The sequence below is a fragment of the Trachurus trachurus genome, assembly GCF_905171665.1.
Source record: "Trachurus trachurus genome assembly, chromosome: 2".
Lineage (NCBI taxonomy): Eukaryota > Metazoa > Chordata > Actinopteri > Carangiformes > Carangidae > Trachurus > Trachurus trachurus.
The window spans coordinates 3,411,816-3,431,715 of NC_139914.1; the positions used below are offsets into that span (position 1 = coordinate 3,411,816).

General features: G+C 41.3%; 1 protein-coding gene and 1 long non-coding RNA gene across 2 annotated transcripts in view; one reads left to right on the forward strand and one right to left on the reverse strand.

Moving 5' to 3' along the window:
• The window catches only part of LOC310999733, a 33,572-nt gene that overhangs the window by 12,886 nt on the left and 786 nt on the right, over positions 1-19,900 (forward strand). The window lies entirely within an intron of this gene.
• The window catches only part of cckbra (cholecystokinin B receptor a), a gene marked incomplete at both ends in the record, with an annotated part of 29,554 nt that continues 28,062 nt past the window's right edge, over positions 18,409-19,900 (reverse strand). Inside the window, one exon of the mRNA XM_083990246.1 lies at positions 18,409-18,989. Coding sequence (XP_083846372.1) covers positions 18,409-18,989 — 581 coding nt within the window. The remainder of the gene's footprint in view (positions 18,990-19,900) is intronic.

A 19,900-nucleotide genomic window follows, 5' to 3' on the forward strand; every position in this document is an offset into this window, starting at 1 on the left:
GTTTAGTGCAGCATCTCACACAAACCCAAACGTACACAGCTGTGGGGCGGCTCACAGCCCAGGAGGCGAGAGATCTGACAGTGAGAACATTAGCTCCATTCATCACTGTGGAAAAGTCCTGCATCTCAAACAGAAACCTCCACTGATGGCGTTGAAACTGCAGGTGAAACGGTGCCTGATGTAGATGCTATCGCTATGTCAGTGGTTCTGTTTGAGGAGGAATCACCTCATGATGAAGTGGCAACTCTTTGTGAAGAGATGTGTAAAGAGATGTGTGAGCGACGACATGGCCAACGATGACAAATCTGGGTCCCGTACAACCCAACTTTTGGTCAAAATGATCTTGACTGTTGTCCACTAGTTTCCAAACTTATTGAAATCATAGCCCACACTGAACTGAGAAGTGGAACTATCCAAATTATTGTTTGAACTGTTTTGTAGATGATCTGTTGTCCCGCTTGCCATACATTCGTGGCCCACAGGTTGGGAACCACTGCTATTATCAATATTTGTATGTTAACAAAGGATGCGACCACTACTTCTTGAGAAAAGAGTCTCTCCTACTGATTAATGTACAGATTTAGATTTTATATTTCCCCTCAGCTCTGCAGAAAGCATTTTTTAATTGCTTTGGTTTCTCAGCCCACGACGTTCACAGCTCTCGGCAGCTTAACACCGATACTTGGTTAAAAATAGAGTGAACATTGACTTAAATACGTCAGGGTGCCAGAAATATGACTTTGACGAAACTCCAGTATACCAGTGCTGACGCGCCTGTTTTCTGTGTGTATAAATTAGTGTATAAATAAGCTTACCGGTCTAATTATTTAAAATTTAACATAAAGATACAGTATTTATTGCAGGTTTAACTGCGCCAAAAACAGAACAGGAACAGGAAGCTGAAGACCACCCACACACACTCACACGTCCATTTCACACACACACACACACATACACCGAGAAAACTCTATTATAAGAGTAAAAAAAAGTACACAACTACACATAAAACATATCCATTCCACATAATCCAATCCAGTAGCTATAGTCACCCAATGAGCAGATGGCAAGAGTGTCCACTGTAATTAAACCTCATGTTCTCTTTGTAAATATTTTGTCATGACACTCCTCAAGAAATGTAAAGCCATATGGTTTAATGCTTAGTTAGGAGTTAAATTGTTGCTAATAAACATAAAACAGGAAGCAATGAGCAAAAACTAAAGAGGCTGAAGGAACAACAACAGTCTGCAGCTGTGCCTGTGGCTCTGTGAGGCCGTAATGGTCATTGTAGAGAAAACAAAATCTTAATAATAGAAGAGTTAATGGGGGTGAAAAGGTCAATATGTTCAGTCATGCATGATTTTATATCATGATATCTAACACTTTACAAATCTATTCAGTGAGGCTGGTGTGTATGAGGAGCTACTAGACCTTTTTTTTTGCCTGATGATGATCTAGAACCTATACGTTGGAAGAAAATCATTTTTGCAAAGATTTTTCAATTGCTAGTCGAGTAAAATGTGAAAATCTCTTGAGTTTGTGTAATCTATCAACCTTATTTCAGTCATTTAACCAAAAACACACTTGAATAACCCACAGACTTCAGGATGAGTGAAACCTAAGTGCCAAATTTGTGTTAAGTGCTAATATACTGTATGTCTGGGTTTTAGGACTCATGCATTGTCTCATGCCCAGATATACAGTAAGACAACCCTGAAGACACCCTCTCTATCCGAGACTGAGTGTTAGGAAAGAGTCCCAGACAAAGACACTGGTCTAAAGACGAGAGAAGTGGCCTTTTCTTCTGCAGCCCGTTCTCCTGTACGTGAAAGTGAGATGTGAAATACTTCAGCAAAACTCAAACCCCAGTCACGTACCCAGTGTCTCCTGCACTGTTTGAGGTGGTCAGATTGATTTTCTCTGCCTGTTAACAATCTTCACACTGTCTTTTTGAGGATCTTGACAATGACAGTCAGTGAAAACCATGATTCCTTGCTATTTACCAGGCCCTGGTCTGTGGTGAAAAAGTTTTCTTTCAAAAGAGGTCTTAAAAAAGTCATTTCGGTTAGACTTTATAGTTAGACTTTGTACCTGGACCGTGCAGACACAACGTAATTTACTGCATAACCTGTTGAATTATCACAACACATATTTACTACAGAATCTTTTTGGGTAGAACCACAATGCGCGATCTTAATCACAAGCTGCATTAGCTGCAATTTCACTCTGAAAGTCATAAGAGGAAGTTGTGATTTGTATCTTTCTCAGTTCTTTCCATAGTTTTAGACCAGTTTCATTGGTCCGTTGACCCAGAATCCTCCACACTGAGAGACTTTTCATGCTTGACTTGTGAACGACCAGTCAGTGAAATACTGCGATTGAAGTCGCAGCCAAAAAATGATAGCAGCTCTCAGGATTAGGTCCCTTCAGGGATGAAAAAGAATCATAAAAAACGACATAAAAGTTTTACACTAAGTAGTAAAAAATGGCATTTCCTTCAAATGGGGGTATCTTTCAGATAGCGTGGCTTGGCTTGCTGACCAATTGACTGTAAAACAACACGTCTTCTCACTTGACTGGTTCCTGTGCTGTTTCAGCTCAGTGTGATCTGTCATCAAAGATGCACAGAAAGCAAATGCTGTGCAGCAGAATAAAAAGACAGAAGTAAAATGCAGCAGCTTTGAGTCATGGTGAGAATTTTAATCCAAGAGCATTTTAAGCGTTTGTGAATACTCATTTGTGAAGCTGTGAAAAGAGCTATACAGCCTGTTCCTCTGCCTCTTTTTACTAAGAAAATTGTTTGGAAACATTTCAGACCAAAGCAATTCTTGACTTGTTGAAATTTCATGCTCACATTTCTTCAGCTTTTGAATTTTTTTTCTTCTTTTTTTTAATCCACGGCACCAAAACCGTGTCTGCTTTGAGTCTGAATGAAGAGATATAACATACAGTTGTGTGTGTTCATATGGCGTTTCCATCTGTAGACGAGATCTTGTGAAAGTGCACTTATTCAACGCTGTGTGACTTTACAGCTGTGGTTGCATCAGAGTGCAGCACATTGTTTCGTGCTGCACTATGTGGGGAGAGAAAACCTGTTAAATCTTTTGAGCAAACCAAACGTATTTACTTGAGACATTTACATACTGTATGACTTGTTGAATAATGGATCAAGTCACATGTTTGTAGCTTCACAACTCATCATTTGTTTTGTTAAAGGGCACAAAACATTTGCATAGTGAAATAAAATCCCTGGCAATGTGATTCTTCAGGTGTCACGCTAATGCTGTTATTTCATTGTCAGTACAATCCGGTGGCAGTGCGAGGTAGTCCTGAGATAAAGCATATCAATTATTTAGCTTCGGCAGTGCAGATTTTGCCATTAACAGACACTGGCATGTACAGTACAGCTGTTCCCTCTATTCTACATGTAGAGGGAACACTCTTCTGGCTGTAGCCTTGTATTCAACCAGCAGAGTGGTATTGATCGACCCACTTGACCCTGAGCAAGAAACCAAATAAACATATTCACCTAAATGTCAAACTATTTCCCTTAAGAAGTCCAGCCAGTGCTGCCTAGTGTTTAACATTTTATTCCCGAAGGTCAGGCTCATGTGTGCAACCTTTCAACCAAGACAAGCAGGTAGAACACATTTTTTAAGTTTAGTCTATGAATAAATTAGCCCTAACATGTCTTTTCTAAACTCGCAATACAGCAGTGACTATTTAGTTCAGGGAGAGAGCTGAGGGAAACTGTGTCGTAGATTTCTGGGAAGTTTTTACAAAGAAGTCGGTGGTCGGTGCTCTACCTTGAAGCTGCGTGTTTTCAGGTGCCATGATGACCTCCGCAAACACACTCTGCTCTGCTCATGGGACTCCTCTTCACTGTCAGTCCCCAGCGGGCCGAGTGCCTGTCAAAATGATTGACAGCCTCCTGCTGGGCAGCTCACGTCAAAACCTCTGTCGCAGAGCGATGTTTTGCTCAGAGAGGTTACATTACACTGAATACCTTGTGTGTCACTCTGAGAAATGTACCAAAATATCACACGCACTTAGAGCTAGTGACATATTTATGACATTTTACTTGAGAAGAAATGAAGGTGGGTAAAAAATACCTGTTTATCTGGAAAAAATGTAAGGAGGATTAAAGATATATCAGTTACTTACTCCAAAAAAACCTGATCAACCTGAGTTCTATTTATAAAATGCTCTCCTTGCCACAAAATGAACTTTTTGTGTGGTACGCTAATGTTGACTTCTTGATAAGTGAGCCGCTACAGCTGAGTGGTAAAACCAGAGCAGAAGTGTGAGTTTTATTTGTAATCCCTTTTGATTTTTTACCACAAGAATCAATAGTTTAATTTCTGTCTATGAGTTTCCACTGAAATGTTAAACACAATGTGTAATTCTCTGTCCCAAGAGATCACCCAATCAAAGCAATAGCAATTACGAAAGACGGTGAAAGATGGCGACATTAAAGCAGTGAGCTAAAGATTCAGTGTCAGTCAGGAAGTTTTTACCAGGAGCTTCAGGCATCTCCTCCTTCTCCAAAACAGAGCATGTGATTTAAACTGGTAAAAGGTTCAGCAATGCAAAACTTTGCTTGATTCTTTGGTAACTTTAAAAAAATCAATACAATTACAGAGAGGGAACAGAAATGTCCACCTCTAAAGCTAAACAGCTATAGTCACTGTTTCTGTAGCCAACATGTGAGGCTGAAAATATAGTGTGATACCCCAGATGGTTTTGATATTTTCAAAAAGCTCTACTTGACTACTTTTACTGGATCCAAAATACAATCGGGCAATTTATAGTCCTGGTATGTTCTGTCTCTACTTGGGGACATTTCAATGAGACAAAAAAACAACAACTTCTACTTCGAAGTTAATGTCCCAGGCAACAAAACACCAGCTTATTGAAACCATTACTCACTGCCAATGTTTTGTAGGCTAATGTTAGCAAACTTTAGATTACTGTAATGATTAGCTAGTCACTTTGCTGACATTACAATTACATTATTTAATGTACTGTAGCAGCCAGATTAACATTTTAATGCTGTTATCACAAGCATACACACTGTTTTTTTAATATTTACCTGTGACAGTGTATATACAGATGGATGTAGGACTGTGTGGCTCCTTTATAATCAAAAGAATGGGCAAAGAGATGGGACGTGTGTGGACCTGAGACTTTCTTTTCATGCTGGTTAGTGGTGAACATCCTCTCCACCTGTCGCTCAAAGTGACACACCCTCAATTATGCATAACTACTGTATAGGCCTTCATGAAATTTGAACAAGTGACTTAAATAATTCAATTATTAAATTCAGAAGTTAGTTAAAAGGTAGCAAGAGTTTGCCACAATGGGATAACAGATGGTTAGCAAGCTGGTACGCTCAGTGAGCTTTATCACTCCATCTTTAGTAACTATGTTATTGTATCAAATGGTCTAAAATAGTAAGTTAACAGAACTGTGGCGAGACAGTAGAAAATAATATCCAGGATTTGAGTTAAACCAAATGTTTCAGAAAGATTTCAAGATTAAATTTTCTCTCAGAGCGTTGGTTATGACCAAGTTTTAACAGACATGCTGGGATGTTGCAAACATTAGCCGCACCGTAATCAGACCTATATCCGTCAGCACCACAGATGCACACCGCATGCTCTAATCTCTTGTATGTATTATTTCTGTTTGATCTAATGTAATTTCATTTCTATTCATTTTGGATGAAGAGGGTTTTATCGAAATGTATTCTTTCCATTTCTTTGTGCTGCGGAGTAAAATCAAATTTCTTCCACAGTGAATCAATAAGGGTACATCTTATCTCTCCTAGTAAAGCCATAGCAGATAATAAATAAATGGGCTGCAGTTTTGAATTTTTTTATGACTTCGTAATTCAACTTTTCATTATGAGGAACAATGTCCTCTTTCTTCTCTTTGCTACACTTTTTGCTATTGCTAGCTTCCTAGACAGTATTGATTTTCAAAAACATTTCCATCTCTGGCTTTATAATTAAACTCAGTAGTGTCAGTGAACCCTGATGTGCTGAGAGCAGCTTCTTTCTGTGTCTTATTTCAACCTCACTCTGCACTTAATCCTGTTGCTTTGATGTCACACTGAGGGCCAGAGTCATCTCAGGGAAAAAGTCAGGTAATCTCAACCTTTGGGGGCTGCATTGCACTTAATCGGAGAAATCCCTCCAAAGCTGTGTGGGGCGTATTTTTTCTAACCTCTGTGCCGAAGTGTATCCAATCCAACCACCAAAAAGTTGTATCAGACAGCCAGATGTATAGTTTCAAAGTCGTCCTGTTCTTTTTTCCGTCATCACACGCTCATTTTTCTAATGTTACCGAGCCGAAGCAGCAGCATCCTCTGACTGTCCCTGTTGGCTCGTCACCCCTTTCTCCGTGAACCCAGTGCCAGCAACAGGCGGCCTCGTGCCCCGGTGCCATGTGGCGCGGCCCTCGGAAACCACCGTTTTCGTAACAAGGTGCCAACGATGGTGACAGATGATGTCCTCTCTCTCTCTCTCTCTCTTTCTCCTTCTCAATTCGAACTCCCAAGGTGCGGGGGCCTTGGCAGAGGGGAAGCCAGAGGGAAATCAGGGAGCAGAGGAAATGTGGGAGATGTGGGCGGCATGACTGTGTCTCATGTTTTTCCCTGACTCGCGTTAATGGAGATATCTGTGACGCAAGCACAGAGAGGTCCCACATTCTGTTGAATATTTTAGCTAACGAGTCATTGGCGTTGATCAATCGTGCATCTCGAAATTCTGTTCTTTATGTTATTTCGTGTGTGCACAAATGTCACTAAGTCTCCAGTTACATGTCAGTGTTGCATATAAGAGATCTCTGTTTATGAATCAAAAGTTTGAAGCGCTCCCGGCAGTCTCCTAAATTTTTTTTTATTAATTTATAATTATGAAGATGGCAAAGTAATTTACTGAAGCTGATTGTGAGTCATTGTGCGTCTGTTTGAACACACCTCTCCTTTTAATCTTGCTAAATGAATGAAAGGTTCAGACAGAGACTGCAGCTAATTTTACCCTTCCATCATCCACACAGATTTGACTGCCAGACTGTTTTTGTTTATTCCCCTTGAAAGGCAAATACACCAAATGTAAAGACATTAACTAGCAGCCTGCTGCATCTGTTCCATTAGCATGTTGAGGTTTTTTTTTAATTAATGCTATTTGTTAGAGCTTTCAACAATTACGCATGGATTTTTGCATGAACCTGAAATTAATTAGTCAGTGTGGTGCTTGAAAAAAACCCCAGTAGGATTAATATTCAAAATTTTCTCTCAAAGGAAGGTCAGTAATTGCACAGACATTAGTCATGTTTGTAGATGTGACTTTGTGCCTTTAAATGAGAACCACACTGCTTTTTGCCTTTTGCTCGTTGCATTAGAGCTTGGGTCTGATGTCAGGATGCTCAGAGCAGCTACAGGGGTTTTAGAGGGAGGAATAAAAGGCTCAGCTACTCTCCAGCTGTCTGTGCAGACTGCAGAGCTGAGCCGAGCTGCAGCCGAACCTCAGACGGCAGCAGCAGCACTTTCAACCCCAAGGTGTAAACTGTGTATGAACTTGTGTGACGTATATGCTCAGGCTCTCGGTTTGTAATTATTTTATCCAGTTGGTTAATTTGTAGTTAGAGAATCGTTCTCATGTCAGGATGGGGACAACGCTAGCTTTAGTTAGCTCCATGTGCTACACTGAAAAGCATTGGTTTTGGTTCAGGAGCCACATACTGGACACTGCAGTACTTTTCATATCAGGGTTGTTTAATGTGCGCAAATTAAACAGGAGATGATTTCACAAATGAGACCACTAGTGTGCTCCAATGTTGTCACTGTAATAATTACTGGTGCTGTAATGATCAACTTAATGAAGACCATGGATGACACTCATAATGAGTTATGGAGAAAATAGTCCCTTTATGCGGTGCAGCTAGTCCATCAGGGGTATTGATTTATTTGTCCGTGCCCATGATTTTTTCCTTGAGGATTATTTATGTTGTAGCAAGGATTTTCTTACTGTTGTTGCATCAGAACTGAGTGCAGCTTTACTTCGTCCCCAGTGACCGTGGTTTACATCAAAAATAGATAGCATCTGACCAACCAGACACATTTCTCATGACCCCTCATCAGTTGGGTTTGAGATATATAGAAAGTATAGATCTCATAGTGAGTGCAACACTGTCTCGACAGCTAAATGCATTTTGTAGACAGCCAGGCCTGTTCACACCAGAAATAGGCACAGAGAAGTCATTGGTGCTTTTATTATGATTAAGAAACAAGCACATGAATCATAGGCAGTCTGCATTCTCAGGTGTTGCATTGCACAATTATGATTTTGGCATCTCTATATGTGATATTGTGGCATTTGCAGGCTTTGGTGTAGGGCAGGGTTTAAAAAATCGATTTTCCGATTCATATCGATCTTCATTTGAAAGATCCAATATCAATTCATAAAGTCCTTAAAAGACCGATCTTTTAATGTATACCATTGCACTGTTGCACTGTTAACTTCTTGAGTGGGTCATGTTAAATAAATGTGCATTGATGTAGCTGTAGCTTTTTGGTCAATTTAATGTAAATATGAATGTTTTTAATAAAACACCAGGTTAGACAGTTCCATCTTTGTACAATTTGCAACATTAGTTTTGTGAAAAATCACAAGTAAATTGGTATTAAAGCTGAAATATCTTTAAATAAAGCCGGTGCATATTCTCATTTGTCCAGGTCATAGTATTTCAAAGGAGGTTAAATCGAAAGCAACTGGACTTAGTTATTTGTCTAGGAAGACGTTTCACCTCTCATCCAAGAGGCTTCATCAGTTCATGTATGCAGCTGACCAGGCTGGGACTGGTTAAATAAATCAATATCGAATCGAATCAGGACCTTGTGAGTTAGAAATCAAATCAATTCAGTAAATCAGTAGCGATCCCCAGCCCTACTGTGGTGACTGTAAATAGAAAGCACCATAGCACAGTGGCCATGAGAGCTTAACGCAACTTAAGACACACAAGTGGAAAAAAACATCCTCATCAGTCAGTCAGCACTTGCACAACTGCAGAGCTCCCCACTGTTAACTCATCTGTAATCCCAGCCAACAATGTGTTTTCCCAGACCCTGCGTGCTGCAGATGCCCATACTCCACTCACAACTGACTCCCACACTATTTGTCATGGCTGCCTCTCTGATAAAACCATTAATGATAAACCAAGCAGCCTCATTTTTGGATCCATTGTTGCTGCAGTAAATGAGTGAATTACACATGGAGATTATAAACAGGCTGCAGATTGACTGTTTTTCTTGTGGCAAAGTCAGGGTCACAGAGGGGAAGTATGCAACACCCTGAGAGCTCCTCACATTAAGTATTCTTCATCTTCTTTCCACAGTGTAGCACTTAAATCCATTTTCCTTCTAAGGAAAACTTCAAGTCCTTTTGAGGCTGCTAATGTTGTGCAAGTGCTCTTAATACGAAACGGCAAAAAAAAACATGGGTAATAATAGGAATAGCAGTAATTTTCAATTTGGAGTTTCATTGGGTTCCCACGTCCGTCACCAGTTTTAAAGCCTCAATCACAGAAATAGATTTTCTCCAGAGGACATCCCCCAATCTGTTAGACGGCGTCTCACGAGGGCCGTGGTTAAAATGTGATTCTTGAAGATGCAGCGTAAGGGATATCTCTCTTTTTCTGCTCATCGTCGGCGTGAATCGACTCAAACGCACATCTTGAACCAACACATAAAAGATGCCAAAAGATGAGAGCATAAACCTGTTACACTGACACGTCTTCACACTTCCCTCTGGTGCAGGAAATTTATGCGCGGCTCTTGCCAAGCACAGCAAGCTGTTGGTCCTGGCTTGGAGATGGTCAGGACAGACAACACAAAATGCCAAATGGAGAAGGAAGTAAAGTCCAATCCCATTACTCTTAGCTCCCATATCACCAGCCAAGTGATTACTCTCTGCAGTGAAATGCAGCCCGGTGCCAACCCCATCAGCAAGCATAAAATTACTGTGAGAGGAGGAGGTTCCCACAAGTTGTCATAATTTGGACACCATGTATCGTTCTGAGGCATAGACGTGGAAAATTTGCACTTTCCCAACAATGCCGTGTCTCAGGCAATATGTTCCAAATCCTAACTTTAAAATGTAACCGCCCCCTCTTCATTGTCCACAGTCTCAGAACTAACAAAACCACTCAACGTGTATTTCTTGTAAGCAATATGTCTGATTTTGTACCTTGGAGACTGTTCTTTTCACCGCGGTTACTTAGCAACTAAATTGCGTATCAGACCTATAAAAAATCCTGAGCCGTCAGTGACGAGGGAAACTTTGAATAACAGAAGGACGACGTCGTGATAATTGCAAATAAATGTCTCTCTCTGGCCGACATGTCCAAGGTGGGAGCAACGACCCTGAGGCTTGGTTTTGGGCCATTAGGACGGTTATCACGCCCTGCTTTAGTAATAGGAGCCATTACAGCCATCAGTGCTTCGTGCTGCCAGACAAGAATGACAACTATGGTGGCACAGCTTAATCTTGGCCTCCCTTCAAATGCCATTCATCTGGCTGCATGTCATGTCACTGACATCCTCACTGCCTCAACGTGCCAGGGACGTTAAGTTGAGGAAATTGGAAAGAGCTGTGAGACCTGGGAGCTGAACAATATTTAGTTTTGTGCTCACATTGTTTTTACAGTATATCAGCAGAGGAAATGGAACGAAAAGCACCAAAACAATTAGCTTGTTTGTGATGAAACATACTCGGTAACAAGTGTTAGGATTAAGATTGCTCTTTTATCTGAGGATAAAAACCAAACTGCAGCTGAAGCCAACACTGTGGTGTAAAAGCTGTAGTTTCTTAAATTGCCTCTTGAGTCTGGCTCCAAAATGAAATCATGGAGGCCACATTCATGGACAGTAGTTTATGACACAATAAGCTTCAATAAAGTGGGATTGTTTGTGTTAGGTCTCAAAACATACCGTGAAAATGTGTTATTATACTTGAATTAACTTCCCTGGACACAGGTAGTTTAACGCACCTCTCATCAGCACACCATGTCTGGCTCTCATTAAAATTCAATTCAGTTCAATTCAATTCAAAAACACTTCATTTGTCCCCTCGGGGCAATTTAAAAAGAGCATTGAGTAGCTTAAAAGACAACACACGTCTAAGACCTAAGGACACAACAGTCAAACACAGACTAAAAAAAACACACACACAAAAGAGGGTTTATGAATTGCACAGAAAATTAACAAAAACAATTGATAAGTAATTAATAATTATTGCCCTGAAGACTTTTGCAGCTCACACTGGCTTCCTTTGTGTTGATGAAAATACCAACACACGCTCTTGCCTCTAGAAATAAACACAACCTAAACATTGCATGCAATTACAGTATAAGCCATAAAGGAAGGTCCAGAGCAACACGTACAGTAGATGTATTGTAGGATGAAATCTAGCCAAACCACCAGCCATAGTTTTATTTATTCCTATAGGCTGTTTGGACGCAGTGATCCTGCTGTATGTTGACAGAACCCCTGCACAGATATAAGGTATACCACGACTCTAACCTGCTGGTCAGGTCTATTATGGAAGAGGCCAGTATCCACACATCCTCTCTCCCACAGGGAGGAGGAGGAACACCAGGGGATGATGAGAAATGTGTTGGAGATGGGGATGAGTCTGTAGGAATACCTGGTACAGTGAGAAGATAAATGATGTGTCTTTGTAGCTCTGTTGGGTGGTGGGTGGGTGGGTGGGTGGGGTGCAACAGAGAAGCTGTGTCCATTTACCAGACTCCCAGCTGTTCACTTCCGCTCCTGAACCCTGTGGCAGAACGGCAGCCATGACAAATAGTGTGGGGGAATCAGTGGGCTAATGGTGTGTAGGCTACAGAATATACAGCATGGGCACCTGCAGCATGCAAACCCTGGGAAACACATGGCTCACTGGGATTACAGATGAGTTAACAGCGTTGAGCTCTGCAGCTGTACAAGTCCTGAATAGCCGAGTAACAGCCTGAAACATTAGGATGCAATGCTGTGCTGTCAGTTGCTTGCAGTCGATGAATGTGAGTTCCACTTTGTAGGCATGAAAAGTAGTTTTTTTGGGGGGGAGGAAAAAAAAAACAGGTTTCAAAGGACTCCAGATCATCTTGATAGCACTTCTCTGTCTTCTCATATTGTGTAGCTAAAGGGGACAAGAGGATGAGGACGGCACCAGGGACAAGCTGCTCCTGTCTGTGTTGTTGCAGATGCGTCACAAAGGCAGATCATGAGCAACCCGTAGCTTTTATGTTGCAAACGTATTGGATGTGACCTCTTGTCCTTGTTCACAACAGGCCCATTGTTTTCTTGGTTTCAACTCGGTGGCACTGGAAAACAAGCTCGAAACACAACACTGATATTACCTTATAAGAGAACTTGGCGAACTTGTTGGCAATCAGAGTTTTTTGATTAAAACAAAGCTGAAAGCCATCTGTGGTAGACTTGTACTGCAGCAGGAGAACTGCCATTTTATCTACATAAACTGATGTAAGCTTGTGTTTTAACTGCTTTATCTTGGACATCAAATAGCCCTCTTCTTTGGAGCTGGCAGAAAGATGCTAAATAGTTTCACAAATTGCGAGAAAACTGTAGCCTAGATGTCTGATAGTTTTGCAGGTTAATCTCTTTAAGGAATCTTCATCCATTAATTATAAAAAAATATTGACAAAAGCAGCTTTAAAACTATCATCACAGCAAACAAAAGCTATTGAATACCAAATGTGAACAACACAGGAGAAATTTTTGTCTACTCTGAAAAAATATCAGGACAAAGAAATATTGCATAGACTTTAGACTTGAATAATCTAATATGATTTAAAGCTACAAAAAATATATTTTAAATGTTTAATGCCACATCTCCTTATGTGCATTAAAGCACAAAACAGCTCCTAACTGATATCCAGTACAAAAATAAACAGCACAGCAATCATTAATATTCAGGAGATGTCCATATCTCACTGTTGCGCTCCAACTGTGTAAAATATTTAAAATGCCTGGATGCATTTCTTCGCAGGCAGTGTGTCCGAGGGAGAGAAAAAAAAACCAAACAAACAACAAATGCATTTCTGTTTTTACACCGGGCAAGATCCATGTCTCTGAAGGATGAAAGAAATGTGCCTTTCTCGATTTCTCTGGAACCAAGACAACAGATTAAAGTTGTGGCCTGGGTGTGTTGCTATGGCGACGGCTGACTCCTGAGCATTCAGCCTGTTCCTCATCCCGGGGCCCGTGAAGTGTGGACTTCCTGAGGGCTTCCCATCCCCGAGAGGACTTTGAATCATACAGAGGGGAAGCAGACCTGGCGTTGTGTGCTGCTATTTTATAAATCATCGGGATATTTGAGCGCTGTATAGTATGTTTACTCTCTGTCGCTGGAGAGCTGCTTATTCAGAGGCAGATTCACCATTTGGCCTCTTTTTTATTAAAATGATCAGACATGCTCTCACACACAAAACATCATATTTTATCCAATATTTATTATTTTCTTAAATAATGTACATTTGGCATGAAAAAACACACTGCACTTACAGCCAGTAACCATGAACCAAACCAGACCGCTGCATCATCAATAATTATATCATACGTAGAAGGAGGTACAGTGAAAGCAAAACATCACAAACATCAATAACCTCACATTTATAACCTCTCACTGACGTTGTGAGCTCTGGTTAACAGACAATTACACATTTATATTATTACAATTTAGCACAAGCAGGCACCAGATGTGGCAGAAATAATAATAATAATGGTAAAAATCAGACGAGCGTTGGTAAACACTTATCGCATTTAGACGCACAAACACAGACAACTTCACCGTCAGAGAAGGATTCCCAGCGTTAATAAAAGCTAAATATGTGGTTTCATCATCTCCGTCTCTGCACCTGCTCTTCACGGCAGCATTTCTCAGTTTGTTTACTTTCCATGAAGCCGAGGCTCTAACTTGACACACGAGTTAACACTTGAGATGCCCACCCCCCCCCCCCCCCCCACCCCCTCAGAGGAAGCAGGAAAGAACCGGCCTCTGAGAAGGACGAGGAGCTGTGAAAGCTTCCGTATTCCAACTTGTTTTTAAGGCTGAAGAAGAAAAGTGAACATGAAAAGGAACAGATGAGAGCAGATTCTCTGACAGCTCACATAAACCGTGTTTCTACTCAGGTGCTGAACCTGTGGGCCAAAACAAAATACTTTCAGTCTGTGCCTGAGGAAAAAAAAAAAAAAGAAAATCCACCAGAGACTCATTTCACTCTCAACCGTTGTCAAAGAAGCCATGATAAATAATTGAGAAATAACTTCTAATTTACTTATGAAAGCTTTGTCAGTACTGCTGGCTGAAAACTCCCAGAGGCCAGATTTCAGGAACTGAGAAAAACAGCTTCTTTTGTAGCATTTTAAAGGATTTAGTCAAGTCAAGGTGAGCAGAGAGAGTTTACAAGACTTAATAAGAGAACATGCAAATCCTCCTGAAAGTAAAAATCATCATGAGCACCTTAAATAAAGAGCAGATTATCTGTAGAAACTGGTTGTTTAGATATCTTTTTTTTATTTTTTTATTAAGCGAGCACTAATGAATCATCACAAATCCGAGGAGCTTACTGTTTCCCTGCCAAAAAAGTGACATTTATAAAAGGTGACACTGCAATTTATATTTCTTACATTCACTTCTTTTATGTCCCGAGGTGATCAAAATTGCTCCACGCGTTGTGTGCAGAGCTAAAGAGGCAAATTATTATTTATATATATAGTATATGGGCGCATATTTCACTCCAAAGTGGGCTGCCTGAAGCACCTAATGGGATTCTTGTTTAGGGAGGAAGAGATAAGAGAGAAACCAACTGTGTGCACAGTCCCATGCCTCCGTCTCCTTTCAGTTTCAATTTGCATCAGGTATAGTTCTGGGGACAGGGTCAGATTAAGATTAATCACCATAGAAAAGCATTTTGCCTCGTTTTTATGAGTCTGTGAACTTCTGTTACGGAAGAAATCAATTCTCTCGGTAGCCTTTGACTTAATAAGGATGGGCGACACGTCTCCGCTTCCTCCCAGGGTACAAAAATGAAGCCATTATTTAAAGCATTGCCACCTTGTGCTCATACATCTGCTTAAACTAATCCTCACAGCTACCAATCATGACGTTACCCTCTTTTATTGCCTAAATAACTAAATAAGGATAAACATATTTAGGGTCATTTACAGGTGATAACAAAGTCTATTAGTTGTGTGCTTGTACGCGACTTTTAGTTTGGTCCATGTGCCATTCTCTAATGTGGAGGAGGCAGGGTTTGTGACCGTACATGATAATATTTTTTGGCCTCACTTGCATGATCTTTACTTAGCTAGTAGTTGTCAAAGTGCTCTATATAACCTTCAAGAAACTGCTGGACATTTTGTTTGTATGCCTAGCCTGACCGTTCAAAGATGTATATATTATACTGTACATACTTTAAACCAGTCACCTATGAAACCATAAAATTGATGTTTTAAGAAAACATCGCATTAACAGATTCCCTCAGTCGTCAAACTGTTGCTTTAAAATAATTCCCTGCCATATCCTGAAGTGAGTGCTTTTGTAGCAATAACTCCAGGGTTCAGAGTAAAAAACTATTTTGACTCTAAGTAGCTATGTAAATAAGAAAGTAGCAGCTTTAAGACAAGGTGGTTTGCTCATATTTAATAATGCAAATCTAAATCTGTTGAGGTGCCGAGGTGAATAGTTAAACAGTTATAAAAGCAGAACATTTTCAAGACCAAATCTCAGTCTCTCCGGGAGGCTTTCACCATAACTAACAAGTGCTGAACAAGGCTACCCAGACATTTTTTGCACTGTTCATTCATAATGCACATGAGCAGAGACTGAGATTTACTTTGTGAATAAATGAAATGAAAAACAATAACAAATTTGGATTAAGGGATCACTTATCATATCTGCATTTCATTAAACTACAGGCTGCAATTTCATAATGGCCACAAAACTTTTGGAATAAATCTAATTGGATGGAGGAGTAAAAGGTGCACAGACTGTCAAATAGATCCTAAACAGACTGACAGGCTCTCAAGTGCTGGCAAAGACATAGAAATCACTCATTGTCTCCTGCTTTAATTACAAAAGAGCACCCAGAGTTGAAGCCGCCAGACATAGTGTTGACAGAGAAAGCTCTGTTGGGGATTTTTTGTGTGCCAATTGTCTGTCTCTGAGCCAAACTCGCCGCCACCTCTGCCACCGCCTGTAAACCTCCCTCGGACAGTGCATGCGCCTGCAAATCTCCACTGTCACCGACTCACTATTGTCATTCATGTATTCATACGCCTCTGCATCAAAAAGGATAAAAGAGTGGGTGGATGGGGGTTTGCTGCAGGGAGTGAGAAGTGTCTGGTCTGTGTGATGAGAGGCCATGAAAAAGAGGAAACCTAACTTTAAATTGATAAATGTGCACATGATATGTAGGAGGAAAATTTAACATCACACTGCTTCACACAAATCCAGTTGTTTTTGTGCAGCAGAGGACAACAGATGCAATCTGGAATCTATGTTTTATCTTATTATTTAGTATAACATCATATTTTGGCAAAATTATCTGAAGAAGTCATAAATAATTTCCATTGGTTACTTTGTGTTGTATAAAAAGATTGTACAGATACTTAATCTGTGCTTCAAATGGCTTTTTAAAGGGAAAGTCTGGATGATTTTTCATTCTCAGAGCTAATGCCACCACGGCTGTCGACCATATGACAACACAAGCTATTAAAGAAAGCTTCAACATGAAACAAGTCGGACAAAACTACAAGTGAAAATGCTCCATTTGATCCAAACATTATGTCCTAACAGCCTCCATGTTAACTAGAGAAACCGTCTTCTGGCTCTGACTCAACAGGCATCAAAGTGAATCCCCAAAATATTCCTTTAAAGTTTTGCATTTTATCTTTTAGCTTTTATTCTTGGTCCAATTTAATGTTTTAGTGCTGTTCTTAATGCCACTTAGTTGCGTTCCAACCATCGTGTGTCAGATTTTCTTGGCTCTCTTTATGGCGCTCTTTGAGCCGTACGCTTTGTGTAAAGGTTCTTAATAAACCGAGTTAGTTGTTATTATTTTTCAAAGAACTGAAGGGCTCACACAGAGCGAGCGAGCAGAGATGTTTGTGTCTGCTTCACAGAGGTGAAGTCGTGAGATTTGCACCGCAGGAGAGGGTCCCTGAGAAACACCTCGTTAGTCTAAGCCTGGAAACGGGGTCTTTGTACTTAGGTAACGCTTAGAGTAATTGGCAGCGCTGCAGTGGAGGGCAGGGAGGGAGAGGATATAAAAGACACCACAGAGCCACAGAGATAATTGAGCAGAGAAGGTGTGTTTGACTGAAGCACTTTCCCTGTGCCAGGGTGGCAGGGGCAGACTGGAGCAAATGTGTGAAACAGCCTTTCATGGATCAACTGTGTGCAACGTTTTTTTTTTTTTGCTCATTCACGCCCTAATATTGACATCTGCATCCGAATTCAGCATACATTTACAGCTGCACTGATGGGAGACGAATGCTCACCAGGAGATGAGGCTAAATTTGAATGCTCCCATGTTTCTTGCTTTATCATCCTGCAAAAAAAAAAAAAACTCCTGTCATTACAAAGAAGCCAACAGTGTCACCTAAATAAATCAGTTTGAATCTGTGCACAATCTGTTATACGCTCAAGAACAGATGAAACATAACACAACAAGAGCAAAACACCACCCACAAGTAAACGATAAGCTTGTAGCTCTGATATATTTTGGTGTAAACAGGAAGGAGTTACCAAAGTGTGTGGTATTATCTTCCATTTGTCTTAGTTTGTGTGCACATGTGTTGATTATGAACACTTCACAGGCACAGGATGATTATTCTGGCTCCAGCTGGGAACCAGTCACCTTAGCAACACAAAAGACGTCCACAAAAAGTCCATACTGACGTGTCTTCACCTTTGGCACAGTCAGAACGAACATACAGACAGCATTTACACATACACAGGACTCATATTTTCAGCGTAGTTTTTCCACTTAAGTGTCCGTCTCTATCAGCGAACAACCCACCATGACGAAGCCTCACAAAGAGCACAGGCACTTGATGTTTCTCTTCACAATGCAACAAAGCGGATGCTGCCAATTAAACAGAAGAAAAAAGAACGCCATTAAACTAAAAAGGTGTTTTCCCTTCCTCGCACTCTGCAACCATGCACATGGAATTTGAACGAGACCATTTAAGTTGACCTCATTAAACCGGGCCAGGGATACCACTCAGCGTATGACCTATTAACTGCATGTTAAGATAAAGAGTGAAAAACAGATGGTGCACGCAGAAGCTGCTGCCAGATGTGACCACACACCCCTCTCTCCTCAGCAGGTGCCGGCCGTGCTGACGGTGGTGTAGCTGAACTTGGACATGGAGGTGGCCATCGACGTGGCCATGGAGGTGCCGGTCATGCCGTCCTCCCCTCCGTCCCTCTTCCTGCAACACCAGCACTGGCGGCAGAGCCGGTTGCGGCAGCAGCAGGCGAAGGTGGACAGCAGGGCCTTGCGGAAGCGCGTATTCATGAAGCAGTAAATGACGGGGTTCACGCAGGCGGAGGTGTAGGACAGCAGGTGGATGAAGGAGATGGGGGCTCCCGAGAGCGCTTTGGAGGCCGACCTCAGGTCAAAGGCCTTCCAGGTGTTGGCCGAGTACAGGGGCATCCAGCAGATGAAGAAGAGCCATACGATCACCATCAGCATGCGGATGACTCGCCGCTTGGCCTGCAGCTTGGCCTTCGACGTGTTGCTGCGGGGCCGCTCAGCCTTGGCCTGGGTGGTGGCGCCGGAGGAAGCAGCAGAGAGGGTGGGGAGCTCCACAGCGGAGGAGGGTTTCTTGGCCACCTGGATGTAGCAGCCGTCGTCGTCATCGTTGGAGCCCACAGCTCGGCTCACACCGTTCTTTTGGCCTGTGGAGGAGCCAAAGAGTTAGTTTGAGATTATTCACTTTACACGTAAAAACCATCAGTATAATTTATGAGGGGCCATAAAAATGTGATTGCAACAAAATCTTGAAATCTCAATTAGAATATCATGACAGCATCAAAGGTGTATACAACTTTATCTTTCTGAAAATGCTTAAAGGGATAGTTCAACATTTTGGCGAATTGGCCCATTGCCATAATCCCTATAGTCATAGCAGTAGGTTCGTTACCTTTATTTGTCGGTGTAAGCTATTTTTAGAACAGTGGTGCGCAGCGGCATGCCGCTCAGAGCTACGCTACGGAGGCTAAAGGAATTTCTTGGTTTTCCTCATCAAACTCATCAAATACACAATCCAACAACTCCAAAACGCTGTCGTGGACAAGTTGTGACCTGCACATTCACCACGCTATGAGATAATAACGGAACGTTATGTAACGGAGCCATTTTCGAGGTAAATATAGAGTAAATACAGAGTCTGCTTGCTGAAAAACTGTCCCTGAACGCAACGCGCATCAGCGGTTTTGCATTAATTTACCTCTAAAACAACTCTGTCTGGTAACGTTGTGTTATTATCTCATAGCGTGGTGAATGTGCAGCTCAAAACTTGTCCACCAGAGCGTTGTGGAGTTGTTGGATTGTGTATTTGATGAGTTTGATGAGGGAAACCAAGAAATCCCATGAGCCTCCATAGTGTAGCTCTGAGCAGCTCGCTCAAAAATAGCTTACACTGACAATTAAAGGTAACGAACCTACTGCTATGACTATAGGGATTATGGCAATGGGCCAATTTGCCAAAATGTTGAACTATCCCTTTAAGTGTTTGAATTACGATGCTATATAACTTGGTATGAGGCTCAAATCACAGTCTCACTGCAAAGGATGGAGGTTCATTGTT